At 39.4% G+C, this 18960-nt stretch overlaps 1 protein-coding gene across 4 annotated transcripts in view; it reads left to right on the top strand.

Moving 5' to 3' along the window:
* TRAPPC9 (trafficking protein particle complex subunit 9) overlaps nucleotides 1-18960 on the top strand; it is an 806604-nt gene that overhangs the window by 294652 nt on the left and 492992 nt on the right. For all 4 annotated transcript variants that reach the window (XM_074943804.1, XM_074943805.1, XM_074943807.1 and 1 more), the window contains one exon: nucleotides 13559-13701. In XM_074943804.1, coding sequence (XP_074799905.1) covers nucleotides 13559-13701 — 143 coding nt within the window. The remainder of the gene's footprint in view (nucleotides 1-13558; nucleotides 13702-18960) is intronic.

The following is an 18960-nucleotide window of genomic DNA, read 5'->3' on the forward strand; positions in this document are numbered from 1 at the left end:
CATGCTTCCCCACCAGAGCAAATATGATGGCTGCCATTAGTGCCATAGTCAACATTTAGTAAAAGGTTGTCACTTACTTAACAGTTACGGTACTCTTGAGGTACCACACTTATTGCCTGTTTTTAGTTGAATATTGAAGTTGAATAGCATGTATGAGTTTTCTTTACAATGCATGAGTTGCTAGTCTGATTATGGAAAAAAATCTGGCTAATAAAGATGATTTGCTAAGATTAAAGCTCTAGTTATACAAATCAAAGAGCAAAATCTTGTCTGGGTTTTCATTAACTTGTGGAAGTTCTGAGCACACACTGAGGGGAGCTTCTGCCTATTATAAAATGAATCTCATTTCTACAGATGTGGTATATATTATGCTTGAGTATATTTTCAGTACAGTGAATTTATTTTTTTCTACATGGCCATATTAAGTGTAGTGGACATTGCATAGCTAGATCCTATACAGGTCAATGCAATTTTAGCTTGGTGCAGGTAACCATTACTGTAAAACAGTCTAAAATATCTTGAGCATTAATATAATTGTATGGAGCACAGCATTCTGTTTTTACATTGGTGAAGTGATATTTGCACAGGTATTTTGTTCCTATGTCATTTTCCCACTGTATTTTCTTTTGCAACTGACCAGTGCTGATGTGCATCCCCTTCAAGAATTCTGCATGTGGGGGGTCTCAGAATACCTCCTCTTCTGTGCCAGGATATGGGCTGGCAGTATTCTTTTCATTCTTTGGTGCTGAAAGAGCAGGTCCTTCTGTCCTCACAAGTTGGGCTGGTACTCCCCACTGCAGTCCAGGGTTGGAGTCCCACTGCTGACTCTTCTGTGTTGGCCCTGGCTCCTCCTCCTTTACTGAACTCTGGGGGTTGAGGACTCAGTTTATGGTCTTCCTCCTGCCGTTGCCTTTTTATTTTACGACATTACCTCCAGTTTGTCCTGATGATTTCATCCTAGTTGTTAGAGATTAACCCTGACCTGAAGGTTTGAATCCAGATTCAAATTTTCCCCAAATGTTGTAAATATTTGGAGTTAGCGTTTTGATTTGGCCCGATATAGGGAAGGAGGCAGCTTTAAAGTTTAGATCCATATTTCCCCAAAGTTATGGAGTGTTTGTGTGGAGGTGTGTGTGGGTATAAGGTGTGAAGGCCATTTAAGATTTAGCCTATCTGTTTGCTATGCTGGCTTGGGGATTCTTGTAAGTGAATGTCACTGTGAAACTGAATAAATTGTCATCAAGTATGAGGTTTAATATTATAAGTAATAGTAAGTTAATAAATTTACAACCACTACTAGAGTGAAGTAGAGGTTTGTTTAGTTCTGGCTTGGTGGTGGTACTTCATAGTATCTTTACGTGCTCTTATGTTCCTGCTTGTGTACTTTTTTTCTCTTCCTCTTCCTGTGTCAATAGTAGCACTAGTAGATTTCCCCATACACTTATAGCATGCGTTTGAGCTCCAAGATTCTTTCTTATTTAGTCCCACTCTGGTATCTTGTTTTATAGTAGGCGTTATTTTTGGCAATGAGTACATCCTGAGAGAGAGCGCGCATATCCGGCAATTTCAAGATTTTGCTCAATAGACTGCCAAAGTTGCCGGGTGGTACTGGGTTCCATTTCTCCTTTTGATTACTGTTGATTGTAGAGACTTTACATATAAATAATTAAAATACCAATACTTTCTTACTTCATGAGTATAACCTAGCGAAGTAAATGTACACATGCGCACACAGAGTATTAGCATTATTCATTAGATAATAGTGGGCTGGATCACTCTTTCTGCTGTTCTTTCCTGATCATTACACTCTAGTTTGGGTTAGTTCTGCTACAAAATTAATCCATCTGCCCAACCTCCAAACCTAGAGGATCCACAGGATGCCAATCCCTTTGCAAGCCAAAACCCAGGCAGGTTTCTTTCCTCCCCACTGCCCGGCAGCACGTACCAATGGAGCCATGTTACAAGGGACTCACGGGGCTGCAGCTGCCCAGGAACATCCCTTAAAGATGTATCCCCATTGTGTAACGTTCTCAGTGGAAGAGCTGTTACAGTCCCAGGCTGGGGAAAATCTGCTTGGCACAGAAGTGGATGATGTGCATTTCCTAGTCCTCACCCAAAATCATTCTTTTCCCTTTCTTCGCACAGGTATCTCAACTCTATGGAGAGCTCTGTAGGGTCCTGGCAAGGGGAGAATAACACAATGGAGGTGTCTGGCACTTTTCTCAGGAGGGTCTCCTTGTTGCAGGTTGTATGTAGGGACAGATCAAATGTTACTAATGGTAATAGCAGGTTCCTGGGAATAGGGATTGCTGAATTCTCTTCCTGAGTCTATTAACTTGTGGTGTGTTCTTGGAAAAGTCTCTGCACTAATATCTGCCTTAGTCTATCCATCGGTAAAATGGATTTAAAAGCACTTATGTATTTCAGAAGGATGTTAAAGGTTTGTTTATTCTTTGTAAAGTAATGGCTTATTAAATGTAAAGTAACCTCAGATGGGAAGGTTCTGTATAAGTATAAAATATATGGTCATTCAATATTGATTAGCTTTTCGATTGGAAATGTTGGGTCTCTTAATGGAAACCTTGGTTTGTTTTAATAGGTTATTTCCTTTGATTGCTTCAAGCCAACCTCATATTTGAAAGTGCATTAGTGTCTTTTATTTAGTAGAGCTTTAATTACACATTGCAGATTTTATAAGGATGGAAAAATAAATTTAATTAAGACCAGAACCTGTTGATCTAAACCTGTTGTTTAATATGTTTCTCTTTGCCATTTTCCATAAGCAACAGTTAAAGTGCTACCTAATGCAGGTATACAGCATTTTTCATTACTAAGTGGGAGTAAGTGGAAATTTTATTAATTATTTGCCTTACCAGTGTATCATTCTAAATACAGTTCAGCTGATTACTAATAGGTCTAAGTATCACACTCAATGTGACATGGTTTTGTACAGAACACATTTGATGGTGCTGAGCAATTAAAAATGTTCTGAATTACTAAAGAAAAGCTTCAGACTTTTCAGTTTTGATTTTTCTTATCACTGACTCTAATTATATTATTAGGAGGTGTTTAGTAGCAAGTGATATTTTTTTATAAACCCCAGTTCCATATGTTCTTTGCTTACAGAAATGTTTGAAGTTTGGTCGCAGCCTGAGACTGTGTTATCTTAAATTTTTCTTACAACACGTCTAAAAATACTTGCTCAAACTTTATACGTATGCAGAGGTGAGCCTTAAAATTAAACATTTTCAGGTAGACCAGTCCTTTCTGAGAATTATTGTAGACTTTTTGCTAGTTTGCCTGAAATTGTTTTTTAAGCATTTAAAAACTGTATTGGACTTAGTTCTACTTTAAACAAAATAGAGCCCCCACTAATTAACTAGCATACAAAAATTGTTGAACCACAAGACACATGCTTAGCTTCCCAACACAATGACACTGCCTTTCATCTCTCTCTTTTCAACACTCCTTTATATGTTCTCTTGCATTGTCAATGGTTAAGGGTAGGGTCCTGATCTAGTCCCTCTGCAATGACCCTAGCAGACAATAGGATCTATATAAATAATAATAATACCCTGTAAACTAAGGTGGAAACACACCCTTAGCTGGGGTGTACATTCCCTACTTACTCCTGAATATAGTATATAAAACAAGGCAGCCCCTTTGTAACTGTATTACAAGTCATCTGATTCAAAGTGATTGATTGAAATGCTGGTAAAACAAATATGAAAAGACATGCTCTGAACATTCTAGCCATCTGTTTTCCTTGCCTAACATAATTGTTTTAAGGAGTGTTAGGAATAAGGCTAAGTCAGGGTAAGCACTTCTGATAATTCCACCTGTTATTGTTAACTAGAAGTCTTCATTGCCAAATATTAAAAGTAATTTGATAAATTCTATGGCTTGAGTGGCAGTTTGTTCTTTTGATAATTATACTTTGATTTCTCTGCAACATATTATAACCTGAGATATGTAATGACAAGGATTTCCAAAAACAGGCAGAGAGAAGATAATTGTGTTAAAGAATTAAGTTCCACTGTCTATGGAAGCTGTCTTGGTGAACAAAATGTTTCAAGAGAATTACTGTGATAAATACGATTTTCTTTGGTGTTCTGTGGTTTATCACTAAAACATTTCTGCCCAGTGTTATGAAGTCTTGATATATAGAGTGTCCATTAATTTCTGCAAATGGCCGCCTTACCACTTGTGCAAGTCGTCAGATGGCAATTTCACACTAGGGCATTGTTTTGCTTTATTTATTTTTTGGATTGGTTAGTTAGGAGGAAAGGCCTTGGAGGGAGCACTCAATAGTGATTGAATTTCACAGATTTACTGATATTTTCAGAGTAAATTCACCCACACAGCTGTGTGGTTCCTTGGTGTAAAATATAGGTGAACCAGACATTTATCTTATTGCAGATTTCTAACTGGTTCTGTTTGATTCCATGGAAAATGAACAGCTGCTAGTATTATTTAAGACCTGAAATCGAAATTTTCATGTTCTGAGTATGGATCTCCTATATTTTAGATAAGCTGAGGTTTTTTTTGTCTTCGTTGAGCTATCTACCACTTCTACCATCTCTGGTTTTACATGCTCATTGTTTAATTTGGGATTAATCTGGAAATCGTCTAAAATCCAGTGCTTGATATTAAGGGCTTTTTACAATTGTCAAAGGAAAGAAATTTGATTTAATAAATACCTTCTGACCTGCAGGTCTTCCAGTAAATGTGTCTTTTTGGGGACATGACAGAATGCAAACGAGTAGATATGCTAGAAGTGTAGAAATATAGGATTGTATAGAAAATTTTATTCTATGACCTCCAAGGAGGATCCCCATTCTTTGTGTTGTCCTCTCTTTAATGAATCACTTATACTCTTCTTTGAATAGGGTCCCTATGGGTGCTTCACCATAGGTGTGTCTGCATCCCTGCGATACTGATTGGAGAACTTTGGTAGCAGTCTGTTCGGCCTGCTAATGCGCTGCTCCCTGTCTGCCATGAGAGTAGCCAGGGTGCGCAGGCAACCCTCCTCAGTTCCTTCTCAACTACTTTGGCTTGAGACGGAGTTAGAGCTGTAACTCATAGATGGTTAACTCTTAGAATTGCTAATTTTAGCTTCTCTTGAAGTCTTTTCCCTTTCTTTACTTCGTTTACATTTTATTTTGTCTATTGCCTAAAAAAATATAGGAAAAGAAGAAATCTTTAGAGCATCTACCTGGGCATCTGTACACACCTTTTCAGAACACTATGCCATCCTAGGGGATTTGGCTGCAAATGCCAAATTCAGTGTCACAGTACTATCAAAGTCCCAGACTCCAGTGGTGGGCACTGCTTGGGAGTCACCTACAATGGAGCACCCATAGGGACACTACTCCAAGAAAAAAAAGAAGTTACCTTGTGCAGTAACGATGGTTCTTCAAGATGTGTATTCCTATGGGTGCCCCACGACCCCCCTCTTCCCTCCCTTCCCCACTTTGGAGTTCTAATAGTTGACTGCAGTAGAGAAGAAACTAAGGAGTGATTACCTGCGTGCGCTGGCTAGCCTCGTGGCAGGTGAGGGGAAGTGCATGTGGGGGCTGGACGGACTGCTCCCAAAGTTCTCTGATTAGCAGTACAGAGACGCAGACACACCCACAGTGGAGCACCCAGAGAAAGACACATCTTGAAGAACCATTGTCACTGCACAAGGTGAGTTAACTTCTTATGTTACCTAATCTTCCCTGTAGTACATGTGAGGCACTTGTATTTTTAACATGGTTGCCACAGGACAGTGATACAAATGTATGAGATTTTAAAATGTCATCCTAAAGCATTTCTCTCCTCTTTCCTTTTGGTGAAAAAGTACAGAATAGTTTCCACTCCCAGGTAATTTCTCACTTAAATCTGAGTGTGCATGTTGCATTTTATAAAGCTCACAGGACTAAGTTCAAAACCTGGTTCTGACACTAACTTCCTCTGTGACGTGAGAAAATTGCATATGTGCCCTATTTCAAATTCTGATGTCAGGTACATCAATGTAAATCCTGAGTAACTTCACCATCTGTACACAGGGGATACTATAACTTATCTCACCACTCAGATGGGTATTATGAAGCTTAGTTAATGTTTGCAAAATTCTTCATGGATTAAAAAACTGTACAAATACCTCTTACTATTGTTAATTTGAAGAGCTTCAGGTATCTGAATTTATTTTAATCAATACATTTCAAATAATTAAATAAAATAATTAAAATTGTGACCTAAGGTGCAGAATCTGGGTAAGTAGCTTTTTTGATCTGCAAGAAAAACCAAATAGAAGCTATACATATGTTATAAGGTATTTCTTCTTGATAGCTCCTTTCTGTGAATTCACAGAAAACTAAATTAAAAGATTCTAAATTGATTTACACATAATATGGTGGTAGCTGGTGTACATGTCCCATTGAAAAAAGAAGCCCCTACACTATTCGACACTGGTGAGGCCTCATCTGGAGTACTGTGTCCAGTTTTGGGCCCCACACTACAAGAAGGATGTGGATAAATTGGAGAGAGTCCAGCGAAGGGCAACAAAAATGATTAGGGGTCTAGAGCACATGACTTAGGACGAGAGGCTGAGGGAGCTGGGATTGTTTAGTCTGCAGAAGAGAAGAATGAGGGGGGATTTGATAGCTGCTTTCAACTACCTGAAAGGGGGTTCCAAAGAGGATGGCTCTAGACTGTTCTCAATGGTAGCAGATGACAGAACGAGGAGTAATGGTCTCAAGTTGCAATGGGGGAGGTTTAGATTGGATATTAGGAAAAACTTTTTCACTAAGAGGGTGGTGAAACACTGGAATGCGTTACCTAGGGAGGTGGTAGAATCTCCTTCCTTAGAGGTTTTTAAGGTCAGGCTTGACAAAGCCCTGGCTGGGATGATTTAACTGGGAATTGGTCCTGCTTCGAGCAGGGGGTTGGACTAGATGACCTTCTGGGGTCCCTTCCAACCCTGATATTCTATGATTCTATGATTCTATTAAACTGGTATAGCAAGATCAGTCCCATGCAAGATAATGGAGTGGCTCATATGGGTCTTGAGTAATATGGAATTAAAGGAAGGTAATATAATTAATGCCAGTCAGCGTGGGTTTATGGAAAGTCTGTCGAACTACCTGATATCTTTTTTGATGAGATTACCAGTTTGAATGATAAAGGCAATAATGTTGATGTAATATAATTAGACTTCTGTTAGGTGTTTGACTTAGTATTACATATTACACAACATTTTGATTAAAAATATTGAATAATATAAAATTAATGTGGTGTTGTAGTCATATCTGTCCCAGTATATTAGAGAGACAAGATTGGTGAGGTAATATCTTTTATTGATCAGCTTCCATTGGTGTTCTCTCTCACCAACAGAAGTTGGTCCAATAAAAAATATTACCTCATCCTCCTGTCTCTCTAATAAAATTAACGTAGCATGCATTAAATGGATTAAAGGCTGTCTAACTGATGGGTCTCCAAATGTAATTATAAATGAGGAACCATCATTGAACAGTGGGTGTGTTTCCACTGGAGTTCTGCAGGGATCGGTTCTTGGCCATATGCTATTCAACATTTTTATTAATGACTAGGAAGAAAACATCTGATAAAGTTTACAGATGACTTACAAATTGGGGGAGTGATAAATAAGGAAGAGGATAGGTCAGGTCAATGATAGAGTGATCTGGATTGCTTGGTAAACTGTGTGCAACTAAACAATATGTGTTTTAATATGGCTAAATGTAAATGTATCCGTGTAAGAATAAAGAATATAGGCCAAACTTACAGGATGGGAGACTGTATCATTGGAAGCAGTGACTCTGTTAAAGACTTTGGGGTCATTGTGGAGAATCAGCTGAACATGTGCTCACCCATGTAACTCTGTGGCCAAAAGGCTAATTGGATGAATAAACAGGGTCTCTCAAGAAGGAGTAAAGAGGTTATTTCACTTCTGTATTTGTCACTACTGTGACTGCTGTTGGATTACTCTGTCCAGTTCTGGTGTTGACAATTCAAGAAGGATTTTGATAAATTAGAGATGGTTCATGGAAGAGCCACAAGAATTATTAAAGCATTGGAAAACATGCCTTAGAGTGATAGACTCAAGGGGCTCAGTCTATTTAGCTTAACAAAGAGAAGGTTAAGGGGTGACTTGATTACAGTATTTAAGTACCTACATGAGGAATAAATCTTTAATAATGGGCTCTACAACTCAAGTTCATTTCTTTCCCACTTGTGTATCATCATCAGTAGTAAAGATTCTGCAGGCAAAATTATCATCTCAAGTGACACCTGTGCAACCTCACTGCTTACTGTAGGCTTGGAATGATTTAATTTATAGACACTTGGGAAGTGATTCTGTTGATGCTCAAGATGAATAGAATCTGCACCTCAGTCTCATTTAGTTGTTGTTTCTGCATGGCTAACTGTTGTAAATAGCTGACAGTGCTTATTATGCTCTTGCAGTAGTAAGACCATACTTAACTTTGCATCGGAATTTTCTGTTTTACAGGGTCCGTGTCTCACATTTTAAATCTGAAACATGCTACAGGGAACTTGTACCAAATTTCAGCCACTAATTAATGTGCATGTGGAATAAATTCATATGAGTTTGAGTGTTTCTGTGTTGTTGGGTTTAAAGGAAATTTGGGAAAACTGGAACACTGGAAAAGCCTGATTTCTTTTCACACAGCACTGTACATTTAAAGGCCCCTGCTGCTCCCTGAGCAGTAACATTGTGACATCAAAAATAATCAGCCACTCGTCTCTCACGCCCTCCATTTTGTTTGCATACTTGGGAGAGCACTGATTGCTTACCTGGTAGTCATGGCAATGGCTGCCTTTGAAAACTGGTTTACATCAGACTATCATAAAGTTATAATGAAGGGTCACAGGAATAAATGTAATGAGTTTTAAGGAGCTCCTGCTGTGCTCCTTGGGGTTTGTGCTGTGTAAGTTACACTGTTTCTTTTCAAAGGGTAATTGTTACTTTCCTCAAAAAGGGTTACATGAAAATAAGATATAAAATTAAAGCTCCTTGTAGTGTATATTTTTATATACTTACAAATCTATGGCTTTCTGAATATTTACCTTTTTCAAAAAGTAGGAAATTATAAATCTGAGTCCCTACTCAGTTTTCTATTACACAATTAAAAAAGAAGTAATTTAAAAGTTGCAAGATAAAAAAAAACATGTTTTGTTTGAATACAGTTTAGTTTAATTATTTCCAGTAAGTTGGTCAACATGGCACTGAGTGGTGAAACATAGAGCTTCACAGATAACAGTAGCAATTAAATATACAGTGAAGAAAAGGATTGTGTAAGTGCTTTATTATTTAAATAGCATATGTATGAAAAGATATTTTTGATTAAAAACTAAGGTAATTCACTCACACAAAGTTTTTAATGTTAAGGTTGTTCTCACGAATAAACAATCATAAAAAATTAGGCAATATAAAGTCTTCAGTTACATGATTGCATATTATTTTTTACACAGGATGTCTTGTTTATTCCATGCACAGAATGGATCAATAGGGATGTATAGGGAAGGAGTCTGTTACCTGTAGAACTTCTGCGTCATTTGTTGCAGAAGTTGGAAGTTTTGTAGTGAATTAGGTAGTGGACTGCAGGAAGTGAAAGGCTGGTCTCATGGCTAGGGAAGTTGACTGTCACTCACCTGGAGACTTGGATTCTATCTTTGCCTCTGAACTAGAGTTCTTATGTGAAACTGAGCAAGTTACACCAAACATTTCACAGTTACTTCTGCATGTAATTAAAGTCTGTATCATCATGCATTTGCACAAGGGGCTGAGTTAGGGGTGCATGGGCAATGTTCATGCTGGAATTTTCTAATTTGAGAGTGAGGAATTTTCTAATTTGAGAGTAATTTGATTATGATGTCAGAGTTGTTCCTGAGGCTATGGATGGCATTGTGTTCTGCACAGCTGAGGTTATGGGGCAAGTGATATTGTGGAAATTGTGGAAAAGCAGCATCACTTGCCCCATAACCTCAGCTGTGCAGAACACAATGCCATTCACAGCCTCAGGAACATCTCTGACATCATAATCAAAAAGGCTGACAAAGGAGGTGCTGTCGTTGTCATGAATAGGTCGGAATATGAACGAGAGACTGCTAGGCAGACCTCTAACACCACATTCTACAGGCCATTACCCTCTGATCCCACTGAGAGTTACCAAAAGAAACAATACCATCTGCTCAAGAAACTCCCTGAAAAAGCACAAGAACAAATCTGTACAGACACACCCCTAGAACCCCAACCAGGGGTATTCTATCAGCTACCCAAGATCCATAAACCTGGAAATCCTGGACGCCCCATCATCTCAGGCATTGGCACCCTGACAGCAGGATTGACTGGCTCTGTAGACTCTCTCTTCAGGCCCTGCGTGACCAGCACTCCTAGCTATCTTCAAGACACCACTGACTTCCTAAGGAAACTACAGTCCATTGGTGATCTTCCAGAAAACACCATTCTGGCCACTATGGATGTAGAAGCCCTCTACACCAACATTCCACACAAAGATAGACTACAAGCTGTCAGGAACAGTATCTCCGATAAAGTCACGGCAAACCTGGTAGCTGAACTTTGTGACTTTGTCCTCACTCACAACTATTTCACATTTGGGGACAAAGTATACCTTCAAATCAGCGCCACTGCTATGGGTACCCGCATGGCCCCACAGGATGCCAACATTTTTATGGCTGACTTAGAACAACGCTTCCTCAGCTCTCGTCCCCTAATGCCCCTATTCTACTTGTGCTACATGGATGACGTCTTCATCATCTGGACCCATGGAAAAGAAGCCCTTGAGGAATTCCACCATGATTTCAACAATTTCCATCCCACCATCAACCTCAGCCTGGACCAGTCCACACAAGAGATCCACTTCTTGGACACTACAATGCTAATAAGCGATGGTCACATAAACACTACCCAATACCGGAAACTTACTGACCGCTATGCCTACCTACATGCCTCCAGCTTTCATCCAGACCACACCACACGATCCATTGTACACAGCCAAGCTCTAAGATACAACCACATTTGCTCCAACCCTTCAGACAGAGACAAACACCTACAAGATCTCTATCAAGCATCCTTACAACTACAGTACCCACCTGCTGAAGTGAAGAAACAGAATGACAGAGCCAGAAGAGTACCCAGAAGTCACCTACTACAGGACAGGCCCAACAAAGAAAGTAACAGAACACCATTAGCCGTCACCTTCAGCCCCCAACTAAAACCTCTCCAATGCATCATCAAGGATCTACAACCTATCCTGAAGGACGATCCCTCACTCTCACAGATCTTGGGAGACAAGCCAGTCCTTGCTTACAGACAGTTCCCCAACCTGAAGCAAATACTCACCAGCAACCACACACCAAAAACACTAACCCAGGAAGCTATCCTTGCAACAAAGCCCGTTTCCAACTCTGTCCACATATCTGTTCAAGGGACACCATCATAGGACCTAATCACATCAGCCACACGATCAGAAGCTTGTTCACCTACACATCTACCAATGTGATATATGCCATCATGTGCCAGCAATGCCCCTCTGCCATGTACATTGGCCAAACCGAACAGTCTCTATGCAAAAGAATAAATGGACACAAATCAGACATCAAGAACTGTAACGTTCAAAAACCAGTCGGAGAACACTTCAACCTCCCTGGACACTCAATTACAGACCTGAAGGTGGTAATTCTTCAACAAAAAATCTTCAAAAACAGACTCCAATGAGAAACTGCAGAACTGGAATTAATTTGCAAACTGGACACCATTAACTTAGGCTTGAATAAAGACTGGGAGTGGATGAGTCATTACACAAACTAAAAACTATTTCCCCATGCTAATTTTCCGCCTGCTGTTACTCACACCTTGTCAAGTGTTTGAAATGGGCCATCCTGATTATCGCTACAAAAGTTTTTTTTCTCCTGCTGATAATAGCCCACCTTAATCGATTAGTCTCTTTAGAGCTGGTTTGGCAACCCCCATTTTTTTCATGTTCTCTGTGTGTGTGTGTGTGTGTGTGTGTGTGTGTGTGTGTGTGTATCTTCCTACTGTATTTTCCACTACATGCATCTAATGAAGTGGGCTTTAGCCCACGAAAGCTTGTGCTCAGATAAATTTGTTAGTCTCTAAGGTGCCACAAGTACTCCTGTTCTTTTTGCTGATACAGACTAACACGGCTTCCACTCTGAAACCTGTCACTAATATTATAGCAATAAAATAAAGCATAGAGATCCATGCTTTTCATTGTAGAATTCCTAATTAAATGTTGAGGTTCTGTCTCAAGTTACGACTTAGTCTTAAGCAGTGTCAGCTCTCTGGACTTGATGATTCCAGCTCAGTTGTTTGTTAATTAAGCCATCTGGAAAAGCAGAATGAAATTGTTTTTTTTTAGTGGGTCTGCATTTTTTTTTTTATTTTTGTATTTTCTATTGATCAACTCCGGAAGTGACGTGAGCTTAGATTCATTAACGTCCAGTGAGAAATTATTGTAAAAGCAGTAGAAGTAACTGCACAGAGTGTCCAGTGGCTACTTCTGTTGATATTGTAAGTACTGCTTTAGGGCTATGTTAGGAAGCAAAGTTAAGCTGCACTGTTCTGGATGAATTGTGAATGGGATAATATGGTACCTAGATACACACTTATTGCAGAACAGTGAATTGCTAACTAACATAAATCCTCAGGGAATTTTTTTATTAACATTAAAAAAACATTTTTACTCCATTCCCTCAATATGACCTGAAATAGAACAGTGTTAGAGCACTTCACAACATGAAGTTCCTTCATAACTAGGAAATTTTGAGTTACTTCTGGTCTCTGATTGTTCTGAAGTGGTTTCTGAGTAAGCAATAGCACCAAATATTTGCAGATTTTGTAAAATGCTTTGTGGAGCTTGAAGTGGAACCCTCTGAAAAGTGATGGCATCTAGTTGGTGTGATATTGCTTTCTTTTTCTTTTTTGCGTTGGTGGTTGAAGTTATACCACATGCCAGTGCTTCTAAACCTTTTCTGGCAACAGCTGGTTTTCCACTCTGACCTCTGTTGCAACAGCCAGTGCAACTTGCATTTGGATCCACCAAAGCTCCATTGTGAGTAGGAGGGCACACAGTGAAATGGAAATGGTGTGATGGGAACCAGCAGAGGCAGCTCATTAAGGAAAAAGTGCGGAGTCTAGAGTAGCACTCATGAAATTCTGAATTAGCACCAATAAAAGCAATATATTGGTGATTGGAAACCACTACCATAGATACACCCACCATTGTAATATCTGTTAATCAGTAAGATGCTACTGTAAAATGGACTTTAAGAAAGAAAGAGATTTTTGTGTGTAATGTATGAATGACAACTTTGTTTCAAAAGCTACCAGAATTTTTGTGACACGTTATAAATCAATTTTCATTTGATTTTTAAATTTTCTGTTTAGAAATTTCATCACTACTGCACATTTTCCATGACCTAATTTGATTGAGCAGTTATGATGCACAGAAATGAGCCATAGTTAATGACTTATTTACCATTATTTTTCCAGACACTGGAAGCCATTTTGAATTTCAAATACTCTGGGGGACCAGGACATGCTGATGGCTATTACAGGAACCTTTCTCTGGGCCTTCATGTGGAAGTGGAGCCATCTGTCTTCTTTACACACATCAGTACCCTTCCTGCAACAAGGTAAGGCTTGCAGTCATCCTTGCAACCCAAGATATCCACAGCAGCACGCAGACAAAAGCTGCTGAATGTAATTAATAAGATGTATGGAGAGATGTGTGGAACTGCTGGATATTTTATAAGATACCAGCTGTAACCTACCTCTCACTTTGTGGTAAAACAGTCCATGTGAATGTCTATAGTTCATATATTTTCACCTTGCTATAGCTTGAAAATAAAACATTTCCTTTTATAATGGGTACCTTCTTCCGTGTCTCTTCACTGAAATTGTGAAGGATTTAGTGTTGTTGTTTGCTGTTCTAGACTGTGTTCTGCATGCTACTGGATACCAATGAAAACAATAAGTTTGGGTCATTCTCTCCTAAGTGGATTTTTACCTGTTTCTTATAGGTGATAAATTAAAGTTTTGTATTTATAGTGACTTTCATCCCAAGCATAGTATATGGAATATAGTCAGAGGTCAAAATTTTCAAACTTCGGGTGCCTAAAGTTAATCAACAATATTGAATGGAAAGTACTTCCAGTAATTGTATTTGCTGCTATTATAATTAGTTGATAAAGACTAAAACCTCAATTCTATATAGTCAGTTTCATTATCTTCTTTTTATTTGAGGTATTTTTTGAGCCAACAGCTATTTTATGAAAATTAATTCTGTATGTTAAAGTTCTTCTTCTGGTGATTGCTACATGATTGTATAAAAGGCAGCGCAGCCTGAGACCACGCTCAGTTCCTTCTTACCACCCACAATCGATAGAGTATATTGCCTTGCTTCTGCAAGTTTGTTTTTACAGGGAAATTATCTTCCTTTCTGTAAATAGGTAAGTTAGTGGCCTTTGCTAGTGTTAAGATTAGTGTAGCTCTTCTTTGTTGTTTTTCTTGGAGCCGGGGTTCCCTCTTATTCACAGTGCCAGAGTATGCTTCTGTCTCTGGGTTTTATGCCTTGTGCTGGCTTGCAACAAATCTGTGCTGGTGAGTGACTTGTATTCCACCTTCCTTAAATGCATTGGTGAGGGTCACATTCTAGACCACTGCCAGATTTGCAAGAACTTTAAACCCCCGACAAACAAGGACAGAGAGGTGAAACTGCGTCACATCCTCATGCAGTCTGCCTTTTGTCCATCTTCTGACCCTTCTCACTCAGGGCTGGCACCAAGTATTTCAATATTGGTGAGGAGCAGGCCTCCAGCCGTTGCTTCTGAAACTCATCACCAGTTCCCTTCTCCAGTGCTGAGAAAGAAGCACAAAAGATCAGACCCAAAACAGTAAACAACAGTAAGCAATCTGGTGGACAAGGTAGAGTGTCCTCTGGAAAGAGAGATTCCCCAGCAGTGACCTATTTTCATCAAGGGGTCATCTGCTCCAGCACCAGTGCCTGTGCTATTGATACTGCAGTGTCGGCTCCTTTGGTGCATCAAGAACAGCACCAGGAAAATCTCTTGATATCACTGGTGCCAGAAACCCATGCAGAAGCACGGGACCTACTCTGCCTCTCGATACTGGATTCTCTGATTGTCCAGGAGACAAGCTGGAAGGTACCAGTGGAAGTCAGGCCCTAGCTACACACATTCTCAGAGACCAGATCAGTACTTGGTGTCAAGTATCAGGGGGTAGCCGTGTTAGTCTGTATCCACAAAAACAACAAGGAGTCCGGTGGCTCCTTAAAGACTAACAGATTTATTTGAGCATAAGCTTTCGTGGGTAAAAGCCCCACTTCTTCAGATGCATGGAGTGGTAATTTTCACACACAATATGAAGTGTACACTGCTCACTTTATTTATTTTTGATTACAACTATTTGTGCTGTAAAAAGCAAAAGAAATAGTATTTTTCAATTCACCTCATACAAGTGATGATTAGGGCTGTCAATTGCAGTTAACTCATGCAATTAACTCAAAAAAATTAATTGTGATTAATTGCACTATTAATGAAATTTAATACATATTTTTGGATGTTTTTCTACATTTTCAAATATATTGTTTTCACTTACAACACAGAATACAAAGTGTACAGTACTCACTTTATATTATTTTTTAATACAAATTTTGCACTGTAAAAATAAAATCATATTTTTCAAGTCACCTCATACAAGTACTGTAGTGTAATCTCTTTATCATGAAAGTGCAACTTACAAGTCCACTCCGTCCTATTTCTTGTTCAGCCAATCACTAAGAGAAAAAGATGTTTACATTTACGGGAGATAATGCTGCCCACTTCTTATTTACAATGTCACCTGAAAGTGAAAACAGGTGTTTGCATGGCACTGCTGTAGCTGGCGTCGCAAGATATTTATGTGCCAGATGCGCTAAAGATTCATACGCCTTTTCATGCTTCTGCCATCGTTCCAGAGGACATGCTTCCATGCTGATGATGCTCATTAAAAAAATGCCTTAATTAAATTTGTGACTGAACTCCTTCGAGGAGAATTGTATGTCCCCTGCTGTGTTTTACCCACATTCTGCCATATATTTCATGTTAAAGCAGTCTCGGAGGATGACCCAGCACATGTTGTTCGTTTTAAGAACACTTTCACTGCAAATTTGACAAAATGTAAAGAAGACACCAATGTGAAATTTCTAAAGATAGCTACAGCGTTTGACCCAAGGTTTAAGAATCTGAAGTACCTTCCAAAATCTGAGAGGGGATGAGAAGTGGAGCATGTTTTCAGAAGTCTTAAAAGAGCAACATTCTGATGCAGAAACTATAGAACCCAAATCACCAAAAAAGAAAAATCAACCTTCTGCTGGTGGCATCTGACTTAGATGATGAAAATGAACATGCATTGTTCCGCACTGCTTTGGATTGTTATCGATCAGAACCTGTCATCAGCATGGATGTACGTCCTCTGAGTGATTGGCTGAACAAGAAGTAGAACTGAGTGGACTTGTAGGCTCTAACATTTGACATTGTTTTATTTTTGAATGCAGGATTTTTTTGTACATAATTCTACATTTGTAAGTTGCACTTTCATGATAAAGAGATTGAACTAAAGTACTTATATGAGGTGACTTGAAAAATACTATTTCTTTTGTTTATCATTTTTACAGTGCAAATATTTGTAATAAAAGTAAAGTGAGCACTGTACACTTTGTATTCCATGTTGTAATTGAAATCAATATATTTGAAAATGTAGAAAACATGCAAAGATACTTAAATAAATGGTATTCTCTTATTAACAGCACGATTAATCGTGATTAATTTTTTTAATCGCTTGACAGCCCTAGTAATAATGCTATCTCTTTATCATGAAAGTTGAACTTACAAATATAGAATTACGTACAAAAAATAACTGCATTCAAAAATAAAACAATGTAAAACTTCAGAGGCTACAGGTCCACTCAGTCCTACTACTTGTTCAGCCAATCGCTCAGACAAGCAAGTTTGTTTACATTTGCAGAATATAATGCTGCCGCCTTCTTGTTTACAGTGTCACCTGAAAGTGAGAATAGGCATTTTCATGGCAATATTTTAGCCCACATCGCGAGATATTTACATGCCAGATGCACTAAAGATTCGTATGTGACGTCATGCTTCAACCATCATTCCAGAGGACGTGTTCATGCGGATGACAGGTTCTGGTTGATAACGATCCAGAGCAGTGTGGACTGACGCATGTTCACTTTCATCATCTGAGTCAGATGTCACCAGCAGAAGGTTTCAGAGTAACAGCCGTGTTAGTCTGTATTCGCAAAAAGAAAAGGAGTACTTGTGGCACCTTAGAAACTAACCAATTTATTTGAGCATAAGCTTTCATGAGCTACAGCTCACTTCATCAGATGCATACTGTGGAAAGTGTAGAAGATCTTTTTATACACACAAAGCATGAAAAAATACCTCCCCCCACCCCACTCTGCTGCTGGTAATAGCTTATCTAAAGTGATTGCACTCCTTACAATGTGTATGATAATCAAGTTGGGCCATTTCCAGCACAAATCCAGGTTTTCTTCCCCCCTGCCCCCAAACCCACTCTCCTGTTGGTAATAGCTTATCTAAAGTGATCACTCTCCTTACAATGTGTATGATAATCAAGGTGGGCCATTTCCAGCACAAATCCAGGGTTTAACAAGAACGTCTGGGGGTGGGGGGTAGGAAAAAACAAGGGGAAATAGGTTACCTTGCATAATGACTTAGCCACTCCCAGTCTCTATTCAAGCCTAAGTTAATTGTATCCAATTTGCAAATGAATTCCAATTCAGCAGTTTCTCGCTGGAGTCTGGATTTGAAGTTTTTGTGTTGTAAAATAGCGACTTTCATGTCTGTAATCGTGTGACCAGGGAGATTGAGGTGTTCTCCGACTGGTTTATGAATGTTATAATTCTTGACATCTGATTTGTGTCCATTTACTCTTTTACGTAGAGACTGTCCAGTTTGACCAATGTACATGGCAGAGGGGCATTGCTGGCCCATGATGGCATATATCACATTGGTGGATGTGCAGGTGAACGAGCTTCTGATAGTGTGGCTGATGTTATTAGGCCCTGTGATGGTGTCCCCTGAATAGATATGTGGGCACAGTTGGCAACAGGCTTTGTTGCAAGGATAGGTTCCTGGGTTAGTGGTTCTGTTGTGTGGTATGTGTTTGCTGGTGAGTGTTAGCTTCAGGTTGGGGGGCTGTCTGTAGGCAAGGACTGGCCTGTCTCCCAAGCTCTGTGAGAGTGAGGGATCGTCCTTCAGGATAGGTTGTAGATCCTTAATAATGCGTTGGAGGGGTTTTAGTTGGGGGCTGAAGGTGATGGCTAGTGGCGTTCTGTTATTTTCTTTGTTAGGCCTGTCCTGTAGTAAGTGACTTCTGGGAAGTCTTCTGGCTCTATCAATCTGTTTCTTCACTTCCGCAGATGGGTATTGTAGTTGTAAGAATGCTTGATAGAGATCTTGTAGGTGTTTGTCTCTGTCTGAGGGGTTGGAGCAAATGCGGTTGTATCGCAGAGCTTGGCTGTGGACAATGGATCGTGTGGTGTGGTCAGGGTGAAAGCTGGAGGCATGTAGGTAGGAATAGCGGTCAGTAGGTTTCCTGTATAGGGTGGTGTTTATGTGACCATCGTTTATTAGCACTGTAGTGTCCGGGAAGTTGAATGTCTTGTGTGGACTGGACCAGGTATTTTTTCATGCTTTGTGTGTATAAAAAGATCTACACTTTCCACAGTATGTATCCAATGAAGTGAGCTGTAGCTCACGAAAGCTTATGCTCTGATAAATTGGTTAGTCTCTAAGGTGCCACAAGTACTCCTTTTCTTTCAGCAGAAGGTTGATTTTCTTTTTTGGTGG

This window comes from Natator depressus, chromosome 2, assembly GCF_965152275.1.
Source record: "Natator depressus isolate rNatDep1 chromosome 2, rNatDep2.hap1, whole genome shotgun sequence".
NCBI lineage: Eukaryota > Metazoa > Chordata > Testudines > Cheloniidae > Natator > Natator depressus.